The sequence below is a fragment of the Semicossyphus pulcher genome, unplaced genomic scaffold, assembly GCF_022749685.1.
Source record: "Semicossyphus pulcher isolate SPU_LCO1_2020_fin unplaced genomic scaffold, fSemPul1.0.p SCAF_12, whole genome shotgun sequence".
NCBI lineage: Eukaryota > Metazoa > Chordata > Actinopteri > Labriformes > Labridae > Semicossyphus > Semicossyphus pulcher.
In genome coordinates, this window is record NW_027211626.1 from 5,221,002 (window position 1) to 5,246,428 (window position 25,427).

A 25,427-nucleotide genomic window follows, 5' to 3' on the forward strand; every position below is an offset into this window, starting at 1 on the left:
ACAGTTTAATGATTAAAAAAACAAGTACCTTCCTGGTGGATTTTCTGATTAATTCCAACAAACATTTTAATATTTAATTCAACCTTGTTCTCAGTTTTCCTCCTCAGGGTGTAGTTAATAGTTTTAATCATTATTTCCCTTTTCACAGATAAGTCTTCCTGATTATTTAAATAAGAGTTATTTCCTTTTGTTGTAGCTCTGGGGGATTTCAGGACGTAGGCAGGACCAGCTACAGAGAGACGGGGTGTTGCAGAGCTTTTGATTGGCTTAGCCATGCGTGCAGCTGCTCTTGTGGAACGCCTGCCTTTCCAGTCTCGTTTTTTTAGAGCAAATTGTCCGTAATCTACCTGAGCCGTGGCGTTCCCTCAAGAGCGCACAGGTACAGTGTGCCATGACAGGCTGGCCTAATTCTGGCAGCACATGTAGATGAGTTAAATCCAGCAGCAACATGGGACGCCCGCAATTTAAAGTCACCACCACCACCACCACTTCCCTACCCAGATTTACTCCTTATGGCGCACCGATAAGCGATTATTGTAAATCTCCATGAAAAATATGCGCCAGTAATTCCCCTTTGAGTGTCTGTATTTTTGGATCACAATGGGCTGCTACCTAGTGGAGGATGTGCCAGAGGAAGAAAGGGTATCCTAGCCCACCTACATCCTGCTGCTGTTAAAATGTGAAGTTAGCAGACAATAAACGGCTTTGCGATGCTAAATCCACCCTTCAATCCCTGCAGTGTTCGTGTGGCTCTGCTGCTGGACACGCACACGTCCATAAAGTAAACAATCCACCTTCAATTTTCCATGCCTCTTTCATGCCTCCCTTTTCTTTTTAACTAAAGAAGTGTGGACACTGTTAAATACACCTGTCTAACTACGGGTAGGCCTGCAGCCAGAGTGTCTTCAGGCAGATGGAGTTGTGATTTTGCACAAATACAGGCTAGGCACGGCTCCATCGTGTTATTGGAATAACCAAGCTTTCATCCCACTGGCGTGTTTGCAGAGCTGAGAAAGACACAAAGTGACACTCGTCAGGCCTGTGATCGTTACAAGATCTACCTCAGTGCCAGGGGAGGTTATGCTTATCTACTGTTTCATGCAAGCATGCTGTATGACAACCACCAACTGTGACAGCCGGCACGTATGCAGCGATAAGAGGGATTTAACAGATTCCTTACTGTCTTAACTCCACTTTTTCGCTGCAGCTTCTGAACCAATGTTATGGAGGTACATTCTCGACGCCTTGTCTGTCTGCTTGTTTGCTTTACCAGGGGCCACAGAGGTACGGGCAGGAGCGCAGCAGCACCTCGGGGGACGGCAGGAGCAGCGGCGACGCACAGCAAACTTCCCACGAATGCTTTAACAAGGGAGGTACAAGCTCCGAGAGCCAGGGGGGCAGCGAGTGCTGGATACAGGCCCCCACTGTTAGCAGTCACACATGACTCATATGAAGACTACGTAAGTCCAATCCTTTTTTCACACACTGAAAGTAGAGCTGAGAAAAATGACAGTTGAACTGTGTGTGTAAAACTTGGTCTAATCCTCTTGCGTGTGATGTGGATGAGTCTTACTTTACATGGAAAGACGGGGCATTCAGGGACATGTCTGAAAAATTATCACACTTATGTTTTAAGTTAGAAATATTCACCATATTCACATGGCAGCCGTTTTCCCCTGAGTCCATGCTGAAGATGGGAAGCTCCAAATCTGCTGCTGTATTCCAGGTTTGCATAACTTTTAAAAGAAGTAAATCTGACAAATTACTATTTCATCACTAAAAGCAAATAAAAAAAAACAATGAATAGTGACAAATAGTGTCAAATATCAAAGTAAAATAACATATTTGGCATACTAGCATAAACCAATTCCTAGCTAACATTTCTGTTAGCAAGCTAATTTTAGCGTTAGCTACGAATTTATGCCTTTCATATCATATTGCGTTTGTCATCAGTAATATTAGCTAGGAAGTGGTTGAATGCTAATGTTAGCTGTTGTCTAAAGCTAGCTAATGTCTTATCAATTGTTTTGTTTTGAAGTGTTAACCTCGAAGATTTTTGTGTCAATAAATGTCTGTTAAGTCTCTATCTATCGCTGAATGAGGTTACACAATGGTGATTGAGCCTATGGCCCACTGATGAAAGCTTTTGCATCTGCAGTATTACAGACTGGCTGTCTGGTGCGACTTTCAAGGAAAAAAATCACAAGCGGCGCCCAGTTAGTGACGCGTTTTCCATCAGGCAGCAGTGGTTGGTCTGCCAGAGAGGGTAGGCGGAGCTAAGCAAGTGTTGCGAGTAAACAGTAATCTACTATGGCTGAACAAACAAAGAAAAGATGGATGACTACAGATACAACTTCAAAAATAAGTGAAAATCCAAGAGAAAGAAAAAGAAACAAATTAAACGCTCACATGAAGGCAAACAGTCTAAAAAGGAAAGCAACCGTCAGCCAGGAAAATCAAGAGTTACAACCGGAGCCAACCGTGGACGTCACACATGCAGCACTGTCTGGATATCTGGGAGGTGTGCTCCCGCAATTACCGTTTATCACCAAAGAGAACGAAACCGAGATCTTCGAGATTACAACTTTAATTTTAAGTCTTTTGAGTTGCGGATGAATTGGAAGAAGTTAAATTATAACTGTTTGTCAGATTCTCATTCTTCCAACCTGGAACACAGCAGCACAAGCTGATAACAGCATTTACTTTTCTCAACCTTGATATTAACTTCAGAGGAAAATGTGAAATGTCAAAAATTAAGTCAAATTCTAACCAAATTTTGGCTTCTTCTTTTTCCTTTTTAAAAACACTGATTTTCTTTCAACCTTCAGACAGAAATGAATTCATGTGATTTTTTTGGTTCTTAAGAGTTCAGATACATATTGTACTACACAATGAATAACAATTAGTAATGCTGATCTTAAGTCAGTTGGCTGGCAACTGACAGTTGGTCATATTTGGGGTTTTAAGGATAAAAAACATGCGAACACTACGTCAAAGAAGTTTCTGTGCTGTCTGTAAATGGTAGCTTTTGTCTCAAGATGTCTCTTTGGCTTACTCGTCACGTTGTTCACTTTGACAGTTTTGCCCCACAGATGAGGCATTCTGTTGTGGACAAAGAGCCAAGAATCTTTCTTTGTGCAGCCAGATTTGAGTTTTCCCGGTTGGCTCAGGTTTGGTCATCTTAGACTGTGTTGATGGCTGCGATGTATCAGCTTTGAGCTCTATTTACTGTGACAAATCTCTCCATCACAGGCTGTGACAGCAGCTATTTCTGACTGCTGTGTGCTTGGAATTCTAATCGCATATTTAACAGTATTTCTAATATGGTGATGTTGTTGTGTTTTTGCTTCTTTCTCCTGTTTTGATGTTTGAAAACCGAATGTGTGCCATGTAGTCCGAGCACATGAATTGTTGATGTGGTGAAACGTTCAGAGGACACTGCTGGCCTGACCTTAAGGCAGCCCCGTGTCTCTGTGTCTCTGAGGGACTCTGTGTTAGACGAGTCTGAAATCCAAGAATTGGTATCCATAGAAGCGTGGATATTCTGTTGTTACAACAACAACCTGAAGTTATCAGCCAACATGGTTTGGTGTGATGTGAATTGTGATACTTGTCAAATGTGCGTCAGCTTGCAGATTCCCATTCTGTGGTGAAAGGATGAACATAAATGGCTGCCTCAAATGTAACATCTGCAGTTGATCCTGTGAAGAAGACATATATAACATAAAAATACACATAAAGATCACCATGAGGAAAAGTGTTACACCTAAAGAAACTGTGTGTGATGGCACGTTACAAACTTGTGAACATCTTTACCAAAACCAAGTAATCTTACATCAATAAAGAAAAATACAAAGTTCTTACCTAACTCCCTAAGAGAGGGATCAAAAGAAAAGGCGACTCTCCCTTAACACTACCAGGACTGCTTTTCAGATTTTGAATATATTTGCACTATTTACAATACTAATAAAAATATCATCCACTACTCTCTAATGTCACTCAAAACACTACAGTCGAGTTGGGAGTGAGGGAAGAAGGCGGGGTGAGGTCTACTTCCACAGTTCCGTTTTAAAACAGGCAGCATCAGTTCTCCCCCAGTCGCCAACAGCCACCTGCAACACAGCACGGAGACACAAACGCACAGAGACAACAGCACCAACCCCAGCCAGGCACAGAGGCAGAACAACATCATCTCACAAATTAAGTGCACATTCACACCTAAAGTCCGTTTGTTTGGTTCGAATCAAAGACCAGATTGTTACAAAGTTGCATTTTGCCTTGAGTTGGGTTTGTGTTCACTCGGCAGCTTTTACCAGCGGACCAAAAGTTTTGATGCTGATGTGATGATTCCTCGAGGAAAAACTCCCTGAAGTAAGCAAAGAGAGAAAGCCCACTGATCAATCACACTCAACATGATCGCCGACTGTTGTCAGGTTTTTTTTTACTTTTATCCGACACCGTTCCACAGATCGATCAGTTCCACTCTCCTTTAGTTTGTCACTGAACAGTTTGAACACCTCCGTGTTCTCGTGCGTTTCCACGAGCATTTGTGAAACTGTTTGGTCAGCCCATATTTCTATTTCCTCATTGCTCCCCCACGTCTGTCCTCTACTCATCTTGCTGCGTCTCTGCAAATGTTAGCACCTGTAAACTACAATGCACAGTTTCATGGTTTGTTTCCTGTATTTGATTTGAAGTCCGTTTACGTTCTCACCAGAATCAAACCGGACCGAGACCCGTCTTTTCTAGCGGGCCATGGTCCAGTTGTTTGGTCCGCTCCAGAGTTTCATTCCGGCGTTCACACCACCTAAACGAACCACACCGAGGAGACAGACGCTCCAGGGTTATACAGTCATAGCGCTCTTCATTTAAAAAGAGGCAGTCGTGGTCAAAGGGACTTCGCCAATTGGTGAGTGAACCCACTTTTTGAAGTCTTGAATTTGGCAGTTTGGTCGTCGCCTTCTTTGCTCTTTGGTACAAAAAGTGACCTTTTTTAGAGGAGAGGATGACCATGCAGGGTTACATCTCTATTCGGGTTGACAGACCGCCCTAGTAGCACCTTGTCAATTGTCGATGAAGGGTAGCCACGTCCTAAAACATACCCTACTTTTCCGTTGATTTTCCTCTAAATGGGACCATCATTTACAAAATGAAGATCATGCTGTGTTGAAGAAGACCTAAAACTAGTGATAGAATGAATAAACTCATTGGGTAAATGTTGACTGAGATAGTAAATCAACTAAGAAGTGAGGTCCTTTTCTCATTTGCTTTCATACAAGGTTACCTCTATTTGACACCAGTACATTCGCCCCCTGCTGGCCATTACAACAACTGCAGGAGTCTTCCTCTACTTCTATACAGTGAATAGAATAGCCACACCGTGTAAAAGCAAAAAGAAAATACTCTACTTGGAGGAGCCGGTTGAGCCTTGACTCCATGGTCTTTAAAATCTGTTCGCATGACTTTAAAGAAAGCTGAGATCCATATGAATAATATTCAAAGCCTGTGTGAAAAGTATTCTTGTCCTCAGATCTTGGAAAATTTCTCAAGGTCATTTTGAAAAGGACTACCCAAGGTGAGCTCCAAGTTTTATCCAAATGGAAAAAGGCAACACTTTTACCAGTCTATTTCCTCAGAGCCTTCCTGCTAAGCAAAGCCCCCATGTGTGCTGGCAATTGAAGATTGGGCTGTCTGCATGGGGAAATGCACTAGCGCAGTCTCATTACCAAACCAAATTGAGTTCTGATGTGGAGCCTGTGTATTTCTGAGGAGTGAAAAGGCGAGGCGTTTCTTCTCTTTGTAATTGGAGGTTGGAAAGAGGGGTGGGAGCGCAGAGACTAGGGGATTATGGAAAGATGAGTTTGTCCTGAACATTTTCTTCCCTCATATCTCACTTTGCTATTTTTTTCTGCTACATTACACAATTTTCTTTGAGCATGTTTCCAGCATGGAGAAAGACCTATTTAGGCTACACAAAGGTCCAGGTTGTTTGCTTTTTCAATCACTCAGTATTCACGATGTTGTACTGCGTGTTGTTATTCCACTAAGAGAATTCTGCACGGTTAAACATAAAAATAGATCATCGGCAGCAGATGCGTCTTTGCAGCAGGTTCCTGTTTTTGTCTTTGGTAAGATATGCACTCTGCTGTGGGTATCGTGTACACCGTTGATTGATGGACGCTGTCAACTGTCAGTCTGTCTCATAAAAGTGATACGGCGAGAATGTCCATAATTGTATCTAATCGAGGGTGGTATTGATTTAAAACTTCAATGGAGAGCATGAGGCAGCTGGTGGTGATCATGTGTCATTGTTTGCTTTATAATTTATGATCGCTTCCTCTTTATCTGACCTTACTATATACTTTACACGAACACCCTTCTGTGCTTGTTTTCTCTGCGACTGTAGTTCTTTGTGCAATGATTCAAGCTGGTTTAACCATTCGATGCTGCAATGCTCCATTTATCCGACACTCACTTAGAACAGCCTTGCCAAAAGCGAAACCAGATTTGCACTCCTTAATGTTATTTGAAGGCTGAATTGAAAGGCCTCCCTTTTTTATAATGAATGTGGGCTGCTTGATTATTAAAAAAAAGTACAATTTATGCAGCGCAGGCCTCATATATTTCAATCCTCTGTGCCATAGAGCCCTATTGTGTCCAAAAACCATTAAGAACACATCCGTGAGCCACGCTGTTGCATTTCTCTTCATTACAAAAAACATGGGTCCTGCAGTTTATTTAAATTCAACTCCACTGCTTCTGTAACAGCTTATAGAGCAGGAAATGTGTATTATTCCACGGCTTAAAATAGTCCCAACAAAAACAGTTGCTTTAAACTACAATGCCCAGCTGCTTTGTTGTATTATTTTACCCATATAAAATTATATATTTGAGATCTGTATTAACATCTTTACTAAAAAAACAAAAAGCTTGTTGCCACAGGAGAGTCACAAAATTATAAGAAACACACTTGTAAACGGTTGGTTTTGGTCTTTCTTATGGATTGTTTGACAAAAGGAAAAACATCAAACTTTTAAAGACTAACCCTCCAGTGAAAATCAAGTGTTTAACCTTGTAAACATCTCCATGTGGTGTTCTTCATGTGCTACAAGACATATCAGGGACAACATCAGCAGTCATCTCCATGGCTGGGCCGGTCTGCTTTAAACTGCAGTGTACCAAGGACAGGCTGAACAACACGTTTTCAGATTGGCAGGTTTGAGACGTCACAAACCTAAGGAGCCGATCCTGTTAATGGACGGGGTGACGCTACGCATATCATTATGTGCAACCTATGGCACTTACTGACTTTGTTCCCTCCTGTCTTGATCGTTGCTTGTGTTGTATTAACTCTCAGATGTACGTCGCTTTGGACAAAAGCGTCCGCTAAATGAAATTGTAACATTTTAACTATGGCAACCACTTCGGCGATGCGCGAGCCAGCTGTAACCGTCATCGTAATTTTTGCAAACTCACTACTGACTAACGTTAACGTTTCTACTACTGATAACTACATTTCAAGCTAGCTAAGTTTCAACAAGTTGCCACTAAACAATGGCAGAGACGTGTTTTGTTTTCGCGGTGGAGGGGCGGTTGGAAATTTGCATAGTGGAAGGGGCCTATGCAGATTCTGTCATTTTTAGCGAGGGAGAAGGAGGAGATGCCTTGGGCAGAAAAAATATATCAGACAATTTACTATTTCAAGCAGAGCATTTTATATGTCTTAAAACACGACTGGAGCTGCTCTTTAACATATTCACTAAAAAAAACCTGTAGACTTGTGGCCACAGGAGCGTCATGAAGTTATAAGAAACATAAATAGTTGGTTTTGGTCTTTCTTTTGGATTTTTTTGACAGTAATAAAAAATTGTATAACACCAACCTTATCATTTTAAGATGACAAACCACAATCTGCCTGGTTTGACAGAATCACAAGCAGGCATCACATTTAAAGCAGCTGTGAGGAACTCTTATTTTGTGTCTATCTTGGTGACCCCTGTGGAAAAAGCAGTACATCTTATCTCTTTGCTGAACCTGTCCTGACAGACGTTTAAAAATAAGAATGAAGAAACAGTCAGTCTTCCAGCTGATGGTCTGGTTTGTTTCTGTGGATCAGATAGAGGCATGAGTACTAACCTACTGAGTAGTTTTAATTGGCAGTCTTAGTTTTAGTTAATAATGTACAAGTGATTAACATTGTTTCAAATGGCCAAAAAACACGGGTAAATTATTTTACCCTACTTCTAAGACGATTTGCTGCTTTGCTTTGGTTTAATGAATATTTTAGTATTTTAGTAATTACCATACGTGGATTATCTTAAATAATTACAGGAAACACATTATGAGGAATAATCAGTCACATGATGCAGCCACGGTTTTGTTGGAGTCGCACTGTCCTTCATCCTTGTATGCACAGCGAGTTATTAATATTACAGCACAATCTTGTACCAGAAACCAATTTGCATAGCACTGCTTATTTATAACCAGCACATACACATGTAGTTAAGCAGGGCTCCTGTACTATGCAGTCATTGTGTTTGGCGACTGAATGACAGGCTATTGTTTGCTCTTCGGTTTGAGGTGACGCTGCCTTAAACAGCACCTGTGTTTCCGCTGTGGAGCAGGTCATCATGTAACAGGGTTTCCTCTGGAGACCGCAGTGATTAATGGACTCTGTCATGCTGTCAGTGTCGTAAAGCTAATACAGTGACAGTGACCATTATTGTGCCTCTTAAAGGATAACCGCGATCGGAAGTGAAGTGGGTTACAGTGCTTAGGTGTGGAGGGGTTTGGGGGTTTCATCTGTATACACCTTCATTGTTCTGCACTGCAATTTTGTAACAGATATCATGTTGTATTTTGAAATCCTCCTTATCCAGTGATTGATGATTGTCAGGCTCTTAAAGGGATAGTTCATTTTTTGAACTGGAGTTGTATGCGGTAAGTATAGTCAGTGTATTACCTAGATGGCCCTCAGCACAGCCCCAGTTTGGAGAAGTAGGCCGGAGTACCATCATGGAAGCTGAGCTACTGTATGTACTGCTGTGGATGGGATCTGCAGCAAGATGTATTTTAGATACAGTAAAATCCGGGATATAAGACGCAGTCTGTTTTTGAGGGAAGGTTTTCTATAGCTATTTATCAGTAAAAACGTGTATACAATTTATTTCAACACTATTTCAGTTTATTTTAATTCAGAACTCACAAATTAAATCCTGATTTCACCATGTCAAGTTTGTGATCGTGCTAGCTACCGATGCGGTAGTTGAGCTCAGACTACGGCAGGGGTCTCCAACAGGTAGCTCGCAAGCTCGGCAAGAGGTTCACAGACTCTGTACCTCTTCCCACTTTAATTCAATCAAATACACAGATGTCCCACCCCCTCCAATACAGAATAATAGGATAGGCCGATCAGCTGTCAATAAAAAACGGTGATGCTCCTGGCAAGTTTGTCAACGTCTGAACCCAACCAATCACAGCAATGTTGCAGCTACCTCCATCGACAGGTTGGGTCAGTTATGCTGTACGCTAGTTCAGCTTAAGTGAGGAGTTGCCTGTTTAGCCAGAGTTATGATGGACAATGAAGGTGGCCACGCCAAGAAAGAGCAGAAAACATACAACTGTATCTCCTCTGGGAGTCGGAGAGCTAGTGTGTGTGCCTCATCTGTGGTAGCAATGTTTCAGTGCACAAAACACTCAACATGGGGCGCCACCAGCAAGTACAGCAATGTAATGAAAGTAACTCTGACCCCCTACGGTAACGTTGATTGTTGTGAGGTTGGCAGCTGCACTGGCGATCATGAGGCGCATGTCCGTGACAAAGCTTTAGCTAGATTATAGCGCATCTCTCTGCATTTTATATTGGTATATTGCACGACACTATATCTGGAAAAGTATCAGCGCTCCACCTTGCCGTCAGACAGCCCATTTCCTTTGGCACTACATTTTCTCATCCGTACATCCGTATTCTTACACATACAGCACATTTTATCTTAGATATAGCTTAGCTTCCATGCAGGTACACTGGCCGGCTTCTCCAAACAGGTATGGCAATAAACTGTCGATTGAGTCGTACCATAAAACCAACTTGCAGAAATCAAACTATCCCTTTAACATCGCAGCAGAATTGGCTCCAAATCTTCAGCTGTGTGTCTGGTAGATATTTTTCTCTCTTAGTTAAGTGCCAGCAACATTTTAGAACATTTCAGTCCCTTAAGGTGAAGTGTTTTTTAAATTCTTCATTTGGAAGAAGGAATAAAAAAAACACCCGAATCCCATCAAATACTCACAAAAACATGGTGGTCAACACGAGCACGAGGCTGCTCTGGCTGGCTTTGGGTACATTTTGATAAACACATTTTTCTAAGCCAGCATAATTAAAAGTGGCTCATGATGGATACGGTTTTTCATACTATTTGACGATTATTTGTCATATTTATCACATAAAGACACAGAGCAATCAGCCACCATCTGCATTAAGCTGCAGAGTGAATCCTCCATCTGTGCTTTCATGTGAAAGTGCTTAAAATGCAGATCTGTTATCCTGTCCAGAAGTCTGTTTTCTAATGATATGTTATCAGCTCGTTCAGCATGATGTCTTCTGCTTTAAACTGTGTTATTGATTGTTTTAAAATTTTAACGGACTGAATTTCTTTCCAAAACATAAATTTGGCTTTTGTGCAACCTGATATGGCGCTACTGTTCAGACCGTGTCTTAAAATGTATGACAGTTTTATCACATCAAATTCCCACTGCTTGCGTTCATTTAGAGGGTATTTTACGGTTTCTTACATGACAGACGGTCCGTATTTGAGAGTGATTCCTCGTGCCCTTAATTATAAAATTACCGTACTACAATATGTCATTTAAGGTGTATGTAGAGAGATGCTTTGGTTGCTGCTAAAGTGCTAAAATTACCAGTAATAACTTTGCTGTTATGACTTTTTAACAAGCGTTAATAAATAAATGTTCTTAATCCCCTAGAAAGAGCAGCAGGGAGACATTTCACTGCAATCAGTTTAAGATCCTTCATGTGAGAAGCGCAAAGGGAGAGCAGAGGGAGATTAAACATGTGATTTATGGCATTTTATATAAACTGGGACCCTGGCCTCACTTTAAAGATCAAATCCCATCTGGATCAAATCTTATCGTTTAATGTCACAGCTGATGATAGAAGAGATGAATCTGAGAGTGACACAGGATTCTGTCCCTGACAGCAGGCCATGAATTGTACAAATTGCTGGTGGAAAAAAAAAAAAAATTGAAACGCATAGCTGGGTTTTTAAACCTGAGCCCTGCAACCATACCGAGGCAGTGCGGGAAATGCCATAATGTGATTAAACACAGAGCTTTGGGAGGCTTTGAAGAAAAAAAGTCTAATCTATCTGCTGTGGAAAAAGCAAAAAGGACACCCTTTTGAAATGGGGGGAAAAATTCTCCCCATATCATCTTTTTCAAGAACATAAAAGATGCGTGCGATTCGTGAGGTTGTGTGTGTTTCTTGAAGGAGAGCAGATTCTCAGGCCACCGTTCTGCACATCTGCTGTAATTGCTTTATAACAATGGGTTCAGCTACACTGCTGAGTTCACATTTGTTAGATTAATTATGGAAATTCTCCATGCAGAACTCTCCTGTTTATTAAAACAGATGTATGACACACACTTGCACTCGATTATTTAATAGAAGGAAAACGCAGGTAGAATGCATAATGTCCTCGGTCGTATCACCGGGGACTGAAGCAGCTGTAAGGGAAGGAGAAGCATCTAACGCTTGTAGGCCTACAACAATATCATTTTAGGATTTTAGGTTTAATGTCACTATTCTGGAAAGTAATCAGGTTTAATCTCATTATGCTTATTTAAAGTGGCAAAATGCACCTTTTCATAAATTTAATCATGGCAGAATTTGAGTAAATACATTCAAAAGCAGAGTCATACTTCAAGTGTGTAACCTGCTACAAAAGCATGAATGCTGATTGAATTTGCACAGGTGAAAGCAGTGAAGAGCAGCATCTATTCACCGAAACAAAAGGCTGCAAATCTCATTTTCCTCCCTATTCTGCGGAGTGAAGAGGCATTCACAGGCGGCTCCCTATGAAGATCAGTCACTGTCGGGGGACATACAGGTTGTCAATTGATAATGAAGCACAGTGCTAAGGGCCTTTAGCTTCTCGCTGTCCTAATTACACCGAGCGAGGACTCTCCACCCTTGTGTTAACATTTGATTTATTTCCTCTGGCTTGTTAGAGAGGACCAGTGTTAATTGTTTTTACAGACGAGTGTCAAGCTGAACGAATCCAGCCTCATTAATTAGGGGCCGGACTGTTTACACATTGTTCTTGTTGAATCTTAATGCAGCCTGGGCTGTAGGTCAAAGTTAACCTGAGGTCATCTGAGACAAAAGTCACATTTTATGTATTGTGCCTGTAATACTAAACAAAAAATAACGTGTAGTTTATCTTAATCTTAACTCAAGGTTCACCTGTTAGCTTTTTCCCTGTCTTTCAACCACATGTCATTGTCTACATTGTAACCTGGGTATATGTTCCTGTTTTGGTTGCTGTTGTGATGTAGTTGTTTATTGAGGGAGGTGTCCACCGTAGTGGGTAATTGGCTGAGAAGTAGTTCAGGGAGAGGAAGACGCATGTTGAGCGAGCGAGAGCTGTAAGATAGAAAGAGTTAGCCGACCTGTTTGTTGTTTTTCCGGGGACACCTCGACCTCAGGTCGTTGCAAGAAAATAAATCTACCCCGCAACGCTACAATATCATACATAAACACCACAATATCATATTGAGAAAAAATATATTATATTGGTGCTAAACCAATGTATGCTACGTCCAATGATATAGCAACCATTTGTTAGCACTGCACTACAAAAAGTGGTGCTATATGGGTTAAACAAAAAGGCAGGAAGACACATCACATCATACAAAATCATAGCTGCTTTCGTACTTTTGAGTCTTTAATGTCACACAGAATAAACACAGAACTCGCTCAAATGTTTTAATCAGCTGGGGCTAGGTAGCTAGCTAGCTAATAAGCCTACCACTAACTCTGTGACTTGGTTTAAAAGATTGTGTTTGTCGTTGATGAGGGTGTGTCGTAAATAGGGCCTTTTCTAACATAACGTTATGTTTTTATTTATAAAGAAAGAATAGAAAAACTTTATATTGCGGTCACATTAGGCTGCTGTCGGCGTAAGCTAGTAAGCCAGTGTAAGCTAGTTAAGCAATGTAAACTTGTTAGCCTGGCATGGTTATATTTGAGGCTAATGTTACAGCAACTAAACATCCTTTTTTATCTGTCCTTACATTTTTGTGACTATAAAAAGACTATAAAATAGACACCAGCCATCAAACTTTTGATAAACAAAGTATGACTCTATCTAAAGGTCTATCACGACTTAGCAACCAGAGAAATCTAACTATCAAGCTGCTCTTTAAATAATACTTGCCAAACTATGATTGGACTTCTAAGCAAGTTGTTCAGTAAATGGTCAATTAAACTTCACTTTCATCCCAACTATGTATTAACCTACCAAGATTCAAGTTTACTGCTGACAGCTTTAAGGTTTTAAAATAGAACCAAACAGTACGACCCACAGCTTTACTCATGAGAATGTTGGGAGTAGTATTTCTTCTGAAAATGTATTTTTAAAAGCAACATTTTCCAGACGAGAAAGTCTAAACCGGATAACTGCTGTGTTAGAAAGTGTAAACAGCAGCGTGACACTGAGATAACTTTATCAATACCTTCCTCATGGTGAGCTGAACACACACACACACACACACACACACACTCACACACACACGTACACGCAAACAGCTACACACAGTATGCTGGGCTAGGATGCATTCAAATGAATTTCATTTATTTAGTTATTTATTTAGCCTATCTCATGCACTCGGAACAACGCTGACATTTTTATATATCTAAAGGCAGAACAAATTATAGCAACTCAGTGGTTAAAATCACCCTTTTAATGAATATCTGCTACAGTAGAGAACTTAAGTTTTACATGGCTGCTCTTTCCTATAATTCTTTATCACAACGGAAGGTTTAGTTTTATATTACGTTGGACTGAAATAAATCCACTGATTGCCTTACATTTAGGGTCCAGTGTGGAGCGATTCGTCATGTGGGATTGCTAACAAAACAGTCAATTACTGAGATATGCGGCTCTCTGACTCTGCCTTTGTGGGGAAAGACTCATGCAAGAAAAGGAGAGGTATTGGATCCCCTGAACAACTTAATCCCTGACATAATCCCTAACTTTAATTTAGTCAAAGTCATGTTCACACAAATAAAGCCACACAGGAACCAGAACTGTTTGAATCAGCATTACCCGGCAGGAGCGAGAGAGAGTGTGTGCAAGTCCCTGAAATGTAATTTATTTGGTGTTGCTGCACTTGATGTCCTTCACACTGATGTGTCACACAGCATTACCAGAAGCAGCCACACCTAAAGCAAGATGATATTACTCTATTGTTACTCGCAGACATTGAGGATAATGCGCTGTTGAAAACACGCCTGGCATCAACAGTCTGCTTTCAGCATATTTTATTCAGCTGATTTCAAATACATTGGGTAACCGAACACTTGTATGTAAAGCTTGGTTTGTAATATAAAGCTCAGAAAGGATTACAAAAGATTAGATGCTGGAGAAAAATAAACAGAAACACTTAATATCTTTTAATGAGCATGGTAGTATTGTGGTACTACCACCTTTATGATTATTTTCCTGGCTGACGGTCGATTTCCTTTTTAGACTGTTTGCCTTCATCTGAGCGTCAAGCTTGTTTCTTTTTCTTTGGATTTTCACTTATTGTTGAAGTTGTATCTGTAGTCATCCATCTTTTCTTTGTTTGTTCAGCCATAGTAGATTACTGTTTACTCGCAACACTTGCAGAGACCAGAAAAGCAGCCGCTTAGCTCCGCCTACCCTCTCTGGCAGAACAACCACTGCTGGCTGATGGAAAACGCGTCACTAACTGGGGCCGCTTGTGATTTTTTCCATTAAAGTCGCCACAGACACCCAGTCTGTAATACTGCAAATACAAAGGCTTTCATCAGTGGGCCATAGGCTCAATCACCATTGTGTTACCCCATTGAGTGATAGACATTTATTTACACGAATAATATGAAGTGTTACCAATACATATAACTATAATAAGGAATATGTCCTTTAGGGTTTGATTCAGAAGTTGGAAGGACCAAATTAATTCACAGGTTTTTGCTGCACTTATATGCATTAATTTTGATGTAGCAAATAATAATGTGCTAGTATCATAAAAAGAGACTTGTCCCAAAGTCCCCAAAAAACTCCTTAGAAGATATGACAGCCTGAAAGTTGCCTGCGTTAAACAAGAACTCACTTCAGGTCATAAAACTTAATTGCTTTGAGTTTGTTTTCTTAATTGAAAGCAGCTCTGATGAGTGCATGAACATTTTGATTAACTACTCTCCTCCCTGACCTGGATATTAGCAGCTGCACGCTCAAAGAATATCGTGTTTAGAAAGCTTTTGGGAGTAAATCAACTGAAACTGTAAAAGTGAGACGGACAGAAATAGGAGTTTGAAAAATGAGGGGTACTTGTCCACCCTTTTCTCTGTTGGAAATTACACCCTTGAGTCTGCTGGCAATAGAAAACATGAGAAAGCGCAGCAACCTTCTCAGTGTTTGCTACATGGGACAGATCTGATCATCCTGAGAAGATGATGCTATGCAGATGATGTGTTGGTTTATGCAGAAGACAGAACACTAATGTGAAGGAGCGAGTTAGGCGAATGCAACAGTGACCACTTTAATATTGAATTTTTTTTTTGTGCCTTTTATGCCTTTATTTATAGAGAGGACAGTGGATAGTGTTGGAAACAGGGGAAGAGAGAGTGGGGGATGCCACGTGGCAAAGGGCCGAGGGTGGAAGTCGAACCCGCGGCCGTGTGTAGATGTAAACAGTCACTAACTTGTTTAACAGACTGGAAGAACATAATAAAAGAAACAAGATAGATTTATATTTATTAAAAAAAAAGAATATACCACCTTTACTCTGTTAGAAGAGGACCGTGCTGCGTGTTTATGAGACAACAAAAGACTAAATAGATCTTTTACAGCTGCACAGAATGGAGTCTGTTATTTTTGTAATGATGCTAAAGAGACGTTCTGCACAGCATCTATACAGCTGTACATAAAGCCTTTCCTGTGTGCTGCGTGCTGTTGAGCCATCTTTATTGTTATTGAACACGGCTGTAGCTACCTGCTGGTTTTTTGAGCTCATTCACGAATAGCTCCTTATCAATAGTTGGGATCTATATTGCAGTTAGACTCAGGAGGTGTCCATTAGGTTCCAGTATTGAGACACGCTCTCCTGCCAAGATTAATCAATAGTCTCTGTTGGACATGAAATTTTCTTGTTTCCTCTCCTATTATGAACCCAAAGTGATGGACTTTGCCTGTGGAACTAACTATTGATTGTTTTTGTATTAATCTCTAAACAGTCAGACAGCAACGTTAATGCTTACTGTGTGTTTCCTCGCAGGGCTACGATGATGGGTACGGAGGAGAATATGATGACGAGAGTTATGAAGCCTATGAGGATAACTACAGCAACCAGTCAAAAAGGTGATGTTTGCACCCACACAAGTTTTGCAGTCATTCAACACAATCTGCCAACTATTGTTTACAGTATATCACATGAAAAGTCCACTGTAACCAGCTGCCTCATGTCTCTGCTGCAAATTTTAGCATTACATTACATCACGCATTTAAAGGGGCGTATTATGCTAATTTTAAGCTTCATATTTCACTCTGTGAGACCCGTGGAGTAGTTTAGCATAATTCACAAACTCATTTTTCTCACACTGGTGCTCTGTGCAGGCCCTCATGCAGCCTCTGTCTGAAACAACTCAGTCAGCGCTGTCCCTTTAAGAAACCCCGCCCCTACAAGCCCTCTTTCTTCTGATTGGCCAACTTGACAAGCAGAACCGTTGAGCAGAGTGGTGGACTGAAAAAAAGTTCCGAGGCAGACTGAGCTACTGGGTGGGCATGTCCTTGAACTGTGCCAGCGGCAGGACGTTTTTTCTGTGTCTCAGGGAGATGCCCAAATATAGAGTTCCTCCACTTTGTGACATCACAAAGTGAAGCTTCTGGAGAAGTCTCTCTGAAAGCAAGCGTTCACAGCAGCCTGCAGACTGAGACTTTTTTAGCAGGGGATTACTCCGACATACTTTTACCTACAGATTTGAAACTTCACCCACGTTTAGTGTGGACATCCATCATTGTAACATTATATATATACTGTATGTCTAGAAATGTAAAACGGCACAATACCTCCTAAAATCACTGAAAATAACATAATTTTGGACCAAGACTTATATCTTTAATTGTATATGTCATAAGCATGGTGATATTGATATTTTCTTATTGTCAACATATCTCAAGAAAATACCAAAAGCAACAATAATGTAATCTTCCTAACTTGTGCTGCTAAACTCTGATGTATCTTACTCCTCTGTGCCAAAGAGCTGCATTGTCATCCATAGACGTTTTAATTAAAAACACATCAGTGAGCAACATGGGCACTGTACTTAATCCCACACTCACCATGCTGCTGCTCTAAATACTCACAAGAGAAGCCACTGTGTATTAATCCACAGCTGAAAATAGTCCCGAACTAATGCAGTATTTACATCTGTTCGAGTTAGGTTTGTGAAAAACTACAGTACCCAGCTGTCTTGGGAAATTAATAAGTGTTTTATATAGTAAAAAATGTGCATTTGAAATGTGTTTTTAAAGCTGTGGCGTCTGTAAAAACACGTGGGTTTTGTGCAGAGTGAAGCAGACAGTGTAGGGAAGTATTAAGATTTTTCAGGGTTTTTGTTAAAGTTATAATCTCGAAGATCTGAGTTAATCTCTTTTGGCGATAGATAGAGATTTAACAGATTATCACTTTAATTATAAGACAAAAATAGAATATTTCCAACTCTAAAACATGCTGCTATCTTTCCCTATTTTACAATAAAGCAACAATACAGCTCGTTATCTTTATTTTGACAATGTTTCCTCTCTGTCTGATTCAGCCTGTCAGACTATTATGAATACGGACATGGAACCAGCGATGAATCTTACAACAACTACGGTAAGCACTGTTTTATTTTGGACTTTCTTATTGTGAGCTGAGCACCACTGATCCGATTAACACGTGTCATCCTTTTTCCTCTTTACGAGCTCTCACAGTGAATTGTTTGATGAAGCAAAAGGGCAACTGTCATAATCACACTTGTAGAGCTTGAACAATGACTTGATTACTTTGTGAGTCGAGCCACAGAAAGCATGACAAATCATCTCTCGTGGCTTCTCACTTGAAAATTTGCAGAATTATTCTGTTGGTACATCATTATGAATTTAACATCTCTGGGTTTTGAGCTGTTGATCAGACAAACAAGCAATTTCAGCATTTCGCCACGGGCTCCTGCAACCCAGTCAGTGTGCAAAAACAACTCCTCTTCTGCAGTGCTTTCTTTTCAAGTGACTTTAAGCCAGTAATATTTAACAAAACCAGCAGTAATCTGCCTTTATTGTTAAAGGTAATTAGCCCAATGTGTGGACACAGTGTGGGATCTAAAAAACAAACTTTTTAAAGAAACACCCAGCACACACCAACAAATCTACGCAAGAAAAGAAGTCTTGGCTGCAGCTTCACTGATATTCAAAAGATGTTTCACAGCAGAGAAACAAAGAGAAAAACCTTGTGGTTCCAGCCCACTTCTAATCATCCTCACCCAGGGAGCCTCTCCTGCATGCATCAGCCCTCCTACCTTCCTGGCTACATGCTGCATTTGACTCGAACAGTAAATGTGCCAGTGGAAGCTCAGGGGGCTAGCCCGCGCCCGCTGTAAAGGTGGAGTGTTTTGCCTTTTGGATTCGGGCCCTCATTGGCTTATTCCGGGAAAGCTGTTACTATCGGCTGAGTAACTGCTGTGCACTCAACACTGCAGTCAGTTTAAAGAAAGCACGTATCTCCAAAAACAGCAACTGTTCAGGAAGTAGTTTTATTTTTACATGTTTAATCCTCCAAATGTTTTTATTCAAACATATAGAGGTCCAAAAGTGGAGTAACAAGGTTGTCCCACAACAGAGGCGATAAGCTGGTTACCACTGTGCGTTTGCAGGCTCATTCATTTTCAGCACAATGAATTGTGCATTGGTGTGTTGAGGTCGGACCAAACCAAAAACCAAGGGGCCAATGATTTGATTTTCTGCTCCATAAACACTTTCTTATTTGGAAGCGGTGCAATGTGCCATGCAGCAGAGGTGGCCGTCTTTATGTAATTTGGCTCCATGAGGAAGGAGCTGCTGACAGACAGATCTCAGTGTTGGTCCAACAGAGGGCAAAGAGCTTATAAAATTAATTTTCTGTGGAGAGAAGCCTCTGAAGCACCTCGGATAGAATTTGCTCGCTTGAATTTTCTTGTCTTTGCTTAAATGGATTGTGAGAGGATAGTGTACCGTACCTGAGCTCACAGTTTGACTTTGTGACATGAACTTTCTCTGCACAGTAAACGTATTTTAAACTGTCGTTGCAGAGGAGGAGTGGGCGACCACCCGTCCCAGTCTCAAAGCCCCGGTTTTACGGCTGACAAGAGGGGGCTACAGAAAACATCCCTATGGTAGATACTGAAGGTGCTCCAGATATGTGACCTCCAATTTCAAACTGTTTCTATATTTTTTAAATTCCTCATTAAAATGTTGTAACTTTTGCTTTTTTGTTCGTCTACTTCAGACATTGAAATAAAGATTAGCCCCATAAAGCACATAAATCCACAAACCTTAACTTTAAAGGGGATGGGACAGAGTAATGTTTGAAAATACAGAGAGGGAGACATGAAAAGAGACACAGGAGGTTTGTTCTTAAAATGCTTTTCATTACGCCTCGATCCCCCAGAAAACTGTAGTTTTCTTTTTGGTTTTTGACAATAAACTACCGATTTTTTCTGACAAGGTACGTCGAATTAGTTTCAATTTGTTGCCTTTAATGCAGTTATTATCAAGGATTACTTGCCAACCCCTGTAACATATCCTCAAATCTAAGCAGCGCTATAGGTTAGGAGTAAGGCACAAAAGTGCATGGTTAAATATAAGAAAGCATAATGTAACTTATGTTATATAACTTCTGTATGGACATTTTGGTTAAGATTCACAGTTGACTTTTGGTTTCATACTGCAGAAGTAGGGAAGTTTATCCTTTCCATTCATCCCGTCCTCCCAACACAGTTTTGTTGCTCTTCATACCGGACTTCCCTCTTTGCTCCCGTCAAATAACTACAGCAACTAGAGCTCGCCCTCTTACAACAAGCATAAAGAGCCAGGGAGAGAGACAAAAAAACATAACCGACATGCTAGCCTTTTTGTTGGGGCTAATGTTGGTTGTTATGACAGCACACTTTTGTGCTACTTGTATGTAACATTGTCTTTGGGAGTCTTTTATTCAAAACTTAAAACAGTTTTTTCTCGTTCTTCATAGTCCCAAGAAAACAGTGCGCAAACCCTGCTCAGCCATTGTGGCTCTCCAAAATTACTTTACACACAGGACGAGTCTTTAACAAGCCAGAGCTGCAGAGGAAATGTTATTCTCCCTTCAGAGTGTCTGTGGGCTCGCTGCGGGTTAAATTAATCTTTACCACAACAAAAAAACTTTGGAACCTTTCCTTGTTAAATTCAGACCAGCCTTTTCAAAACACTTTTTTTTTCTCCCAAATGTACTCATTATTTGGCTTAGTCAACTGTGATAAAGGACGTTTTCGTGGTTTACTTGTAGAAGCAGTTTTTGTCTGCAGAAGCTTTGCTTCATGTTTGACTCTAACTGTGACTTTAAGACACACAGCTCTGAACGCACATGATAAACTTCATTAAAGGCAACAGATGGAAATCAAACCTTTACCTGAAATGAAGACATGAATTTAAATTGACTAAATAACATTTTTTTTTTTTTTTTTTTAATCTTAAATGTTCAGTAATTGAAATCAATCCTCAACTTTCCCCATAACTGATTGCTAAATTAAATTCTGCTGACTTCAGAGTAAAGGTTTATGGAGTTGATACCACAAACTAAAGTTAGCCTTTAGGGCCTGTGTCCACTAACAGCTTTTCTTTGCACTGGCAGCGTCCACGACCTCAATTTCAGAGCGCTCCTGACCTGCGCTTACTGTTGCTAGGTTACAAAAGTTGTCTGACGGCACTTCCGCTTCCCTCGACAGTGACCATTAGGTCTGTTTTAAATTGCTCTGTATGCTTAATGTTTGCTTTGATTCACGGAAATTGTTCAAAGAAAAACATAAAGCGCAAAGGAATTGTGTCCTAGCGTTAGCAGCTGCTCCACACCTGGAAATTGTTCCCTCGAAAAAATGAAAGGATTAGCTTCTCCTCAGCCAATGTTGTTGAAAAATGATATCTGAAGTCCCGCCCCTTCTTGATTTTGATTGGTCGGTTAGCGAGAAGTGACATTGACAAGATAAGCTGCTGTGAGCGCAGCAACAACAGCTGACGCTGAGGGTGTTTTTGCTCTCAGCACACAGCGCTGAAAACGCTGAACTGCATTGGTTTCATACAGAAACGAGGTGCTGCTGGTGGACACAGGCCCTTATTGTGATTTTAAATGACATGTGAGATCTTTTTCGTGCAAAACACTTTCCTTTTTTTTGGGTTGAAAGCAATCAGCAATATCCAGTGTGTAATTTATAATGCGTGTTTGTTTTGTGTGTAATCTGTATTTGTACATAAGGCATTTAATAAAAACGACATAAACCTCAACACAGTGTGTAAGACTCTCTAAATAGGTGGCTATGGAGCTATAAATGGATATTTTTTCTTGCAGTTTGTTAACATAACTGACACAGAGACTACTTAACATCTGCTTTAAGGTAACAGCTAACTCGTTTCATAAAGAAGCCCACCAACCTGTCTCTAAATGACACATTTGTTAAATAATTCATATTCCTGCTCAACCGTCCTTCTCAATCTTTGATCACTTTCTTATCTAAAAACTAATAAATCTCTTCTTTTAATCCATTCTCTGAAGTTTTACATCATTAAACAGACTGTGATTGACTCTGAGAATGATTTGGAGTTAAAAGAGGTAAGAAGTCCTCGTATATTATCATCACAATGCCTTAAATATGCTCAGCGTTTGAAGCTGGCTGATGACGAGTATAATGGACCATAGAGAAAGTAGATTTTTGATATTCACCCTCTGAAAGTTTGTTTTTGCTGAGTGAAAATCATCAATGTCTCTGCTAAACTTTGAATTTCTGTCTTTAACCTGAGAAATCTGTATTTGCACTTTAATTCTGCGCACTTTAAACATCAAAGTCGATTTAGCACTTTGAATTCTCCTCTGTGATTAGTCCACCTGAAGCCTGGCTCTCATAGAGAGTGTAGATCACGGGACTGAAAGGAAGACTAAACACTAAGCAGGTAACCCTAATAATAATAATTCTAATTTAATAATCAAATGTTAACTCCCACTTAAAAAAAGTAAACCTGCCCTTTTTAAACCCAATTAAATGCCTGTTGAATTAAAATCTCTTCATATCTCTAAATAAATAGTCCCCGAGGAATCCAGCCAAGAAGAGAAATAACACGTTTTAATAAACATCACTAAAATAATGTCGGCAAACTAAACATCACATCAGTGATTTAAATAAATTCCAATAATTTGCTCAAAACTCCTCCATAAAATTTCATGATTTTATAACGACAGAATTGGTTTACTTTTTTCACAGTGATGGAATATAATGAATGTTGTACACGTTGCATGCAGTCTGTCAGTCTGTGATCGTTTGCTGTTGATGATATATAGGATCGACATTTTCTATAATACGCTGTTTTGTTTTTCTTTTATAGATCAAGAAACACAATACTGTGTGATTTTGCCAAAGCGGAGAGGGATGCCTCAGGTGAGTGGATACACATGTAGCTGCAGTGACCCCATTTACACCTGGTATTAAAATGTGTTCTGTAGCCTGACTCCTTATCCTGGTAACTGATCTGATCTTGCTTTTCCATTTACACCTGAATTTTTATTGTGTTGTCATGATCCTCACAGAGGTCAGATCTCTGTTTAACAGAGGTGAAACCTTGCTTAGGGTTCATAACTGAATGATGACACAGGTTTTATAGATTGGGTTAACACCTACAAAAGACCAAAACACAGTGTAACACCCCTTTCCCACCAAAATTAGCGCATTGACGCAGGTTTTTCAGACCCGGGAAGACCCGCTAAAAGATGCAGATTTTCTCTTTTCCCATTGCCAGCGAAGTAAACTCCTGTCCGTCTCTCTTCTGCTGCGTCACCGTCTGATGTCACAAACGCGCCGGAGACAGGGTTTGTAGACAGTGAAGATGTTACGGTGGTTAGGTCTTGATTGTATCTATTACTCATTCAGTCTGTTTATCAAACTCGGTGCTGACAAATCTGGAACGATGTTCGAGCGCTGCTCGGACGGAGACGGGCAGAATTTGTAGCTGAGATGACGAGGAGTCGCAGAAGTTACCGACGGAGCATAGCATCGCGCTGGAAAGGGGGCGGAGATTTCCGTGTTGACCCGAGTTTTGTGTTTCCATCAATGCCGATCAGAGCCGAGGTGAATGACTCGGGTCTGAATGCCGATTGTAGCCTTCCCATTAAGCAAAAAAAGGCGGGTGTTTGTCGGTGTTTTGACCAGTGGGAAAGCAGCTTAAGCCAGACTACCTCCAGATATGGTCTAGCAAATCTGATCGTATCAAATCACAACACATTTACATCTTGCATGGGCTGCACAGTGGTTAGCGCGGTCGCCTCACAGCAAAAAAGTCAGTAGTTTGCGTCCCAGTTGAACGAAGGGGGCCTTTCTGTGTGGAGTTTGCATGTTCTCCCCGTGCATGCGTGGGTTCCCTGCAAGTGTGAGCGTGAAAGGTTGTCTGTCTCTGTGTGTCAGCCCTGTGATCGTATCCCCGCCTGCAGCCCAATGACAGCTGGGATAGGCTTCAGCCCCCCCGCGACCCTGAACAGGATAAGCGTTCTAGATAATTGATGGATGGATGGGTAATCATGCATTTTTCATTGTGCAGGTTACATGTCCAGATACAGCACGCATTTTAATACCAGGTGTGAATAGGGTCATTGTCACAGGACTCAGCACTGGAGTCAGGTTTCATCAGTGGTCATCTGTAATTACTTTTGAAATGAGTTTAATATGAGACGTTAATAACAGAAAATTAGCAACTTTATCTCATGTAGCCTGTTCAATTTAAAGTATCAGTATTGGCCCTCCCATACTGCATAAAATGTGGTATTGGATACCGACAAGTATGCCTGTCAATGCACCGATCTATACCATAACCAATTAGCCCCAAAGTTTACCTGGTTAATTATCATGTGACCATATCAAACAAACAGCAGAGAGTGTCATGTTAATCAAACTTTAAACTTTATTATCCCAGAGGGGAAATTCTTTTTCACAGACTGTACAAACATAGACTCCAAATAAACATTGACAAACTAAACAAGGCAAAACAAACCAAGACATGAAACTCTCAGCGGGGCCTGTTGTTCAGGGCCGATATCACTGCAGGAATCAGGCTTTTCCCAAACCGAGCTTTCCTGCACCTTAAAGTCCGGTACCTGGTCCTTGAGGGCAGCGGGGTGAGGTGGTGGTGCAGTGGATGTGTAAAGTCCTGTTCTATTGTGTTTGCAATGCGTGTAATGGCCCTATTATTGCAGCCTGTGAGGTTGGGTGTGGGTAGACCAATGATTTTTGCAGCAGTGTCGGTGATGCGTGTTAATTTAGTCCGTCTTCTAACAGAGAGCATGTTGTAAAAGCAGGTGGAGCAGGACAGTAAAATGGGTTGGATGATGCTTTTGTACAGCAGCAGAAGGAGATGTGGAGCAACATAGAGTCCTCTGAGTTTACAGATAACTGTAGTTTGTAAGTGTCTGTGATGTGGTGGTCAAAGGTAAGTTTATGGTCCAGTGTGACTCCAAGGGATTTAAAACTGTCTACTGTTTCCACTGTTTGGTTGTTGATGGTGATGGGGTGCTGGGGGGTGGGAGGGCTGATTATTAATTCTTTTGTTTTGGTGACGTTGAGGTAGAGGTGGTTGCTGTCACACCATTGAGTGAAGTGTATGATGGTGTTGCGGTAGTCCTGGATGGAGTTGTCGTCCGTGATGAAAGCGAGGATGGCTGTATCGTCGGAGTATTTGATGTAGGCGGTCCTGGCAGATGGGCTGATGCAGTCGTTGTGTGTCGAGTGTGTACAAGAAAGGACTCAGCCTTGTGGGGCTCCAGTGTTGGTGGTGAGTGCTGGTGATGTAGTTGAGCCTACCCGTACAGTTTGTAGTCTGTTGTCAGGAAGTTCTGGATGAGGTGGATCAGTCGAGGGGGGGTGT

At 40.9% G+C, this 25,427-nt stretch overlaps 1 protein-coding gene across 3 annotated transcripts in view; it reads left to right on the plus strand.

Moving 5' to 3' along the window:
* khdrbs2 (KH domain containing, RNA binding, signal transduction associated 2) overlaps positions 1-25,427 on the plus strand; it is a 90,490-nt gene that overhangs the window by 60,561 nt on the left and 4,502 nt on the right. For 2 of the 3 annotated variants that reach the window (XR_011307829.1, XM_069659171.1), the window contains exons 6-10: positions 1,274-1,460; positions 16,540-16,622; positions 18,080-18,138; positions 19,586-19,669; positions 22,902-22,954. Coding sequence is in view for 1 of the 3 variants with exons in the window: in XM_069659171.1 (XP_069515272.1) it covers positions 1,274-1,460; positions 16,540-16,622; positions 18,080-18,138; positions 19,586-19,669; positions 22,902-22,954 (466 nt within the window). In the remaining 2 variants the exon portion in view is untranslated. Of the gene's footprint in view, positions 1-1,273; positions 1,461-16,539; positions 16,623-18,079; positions 18,139-19,585; positions 19,683-22,901; positions 22,955-25,427 lie in introns of all 3 variants that reach the window. The other variant, XR_011307830.1, reaches the window with a different exon arrangement.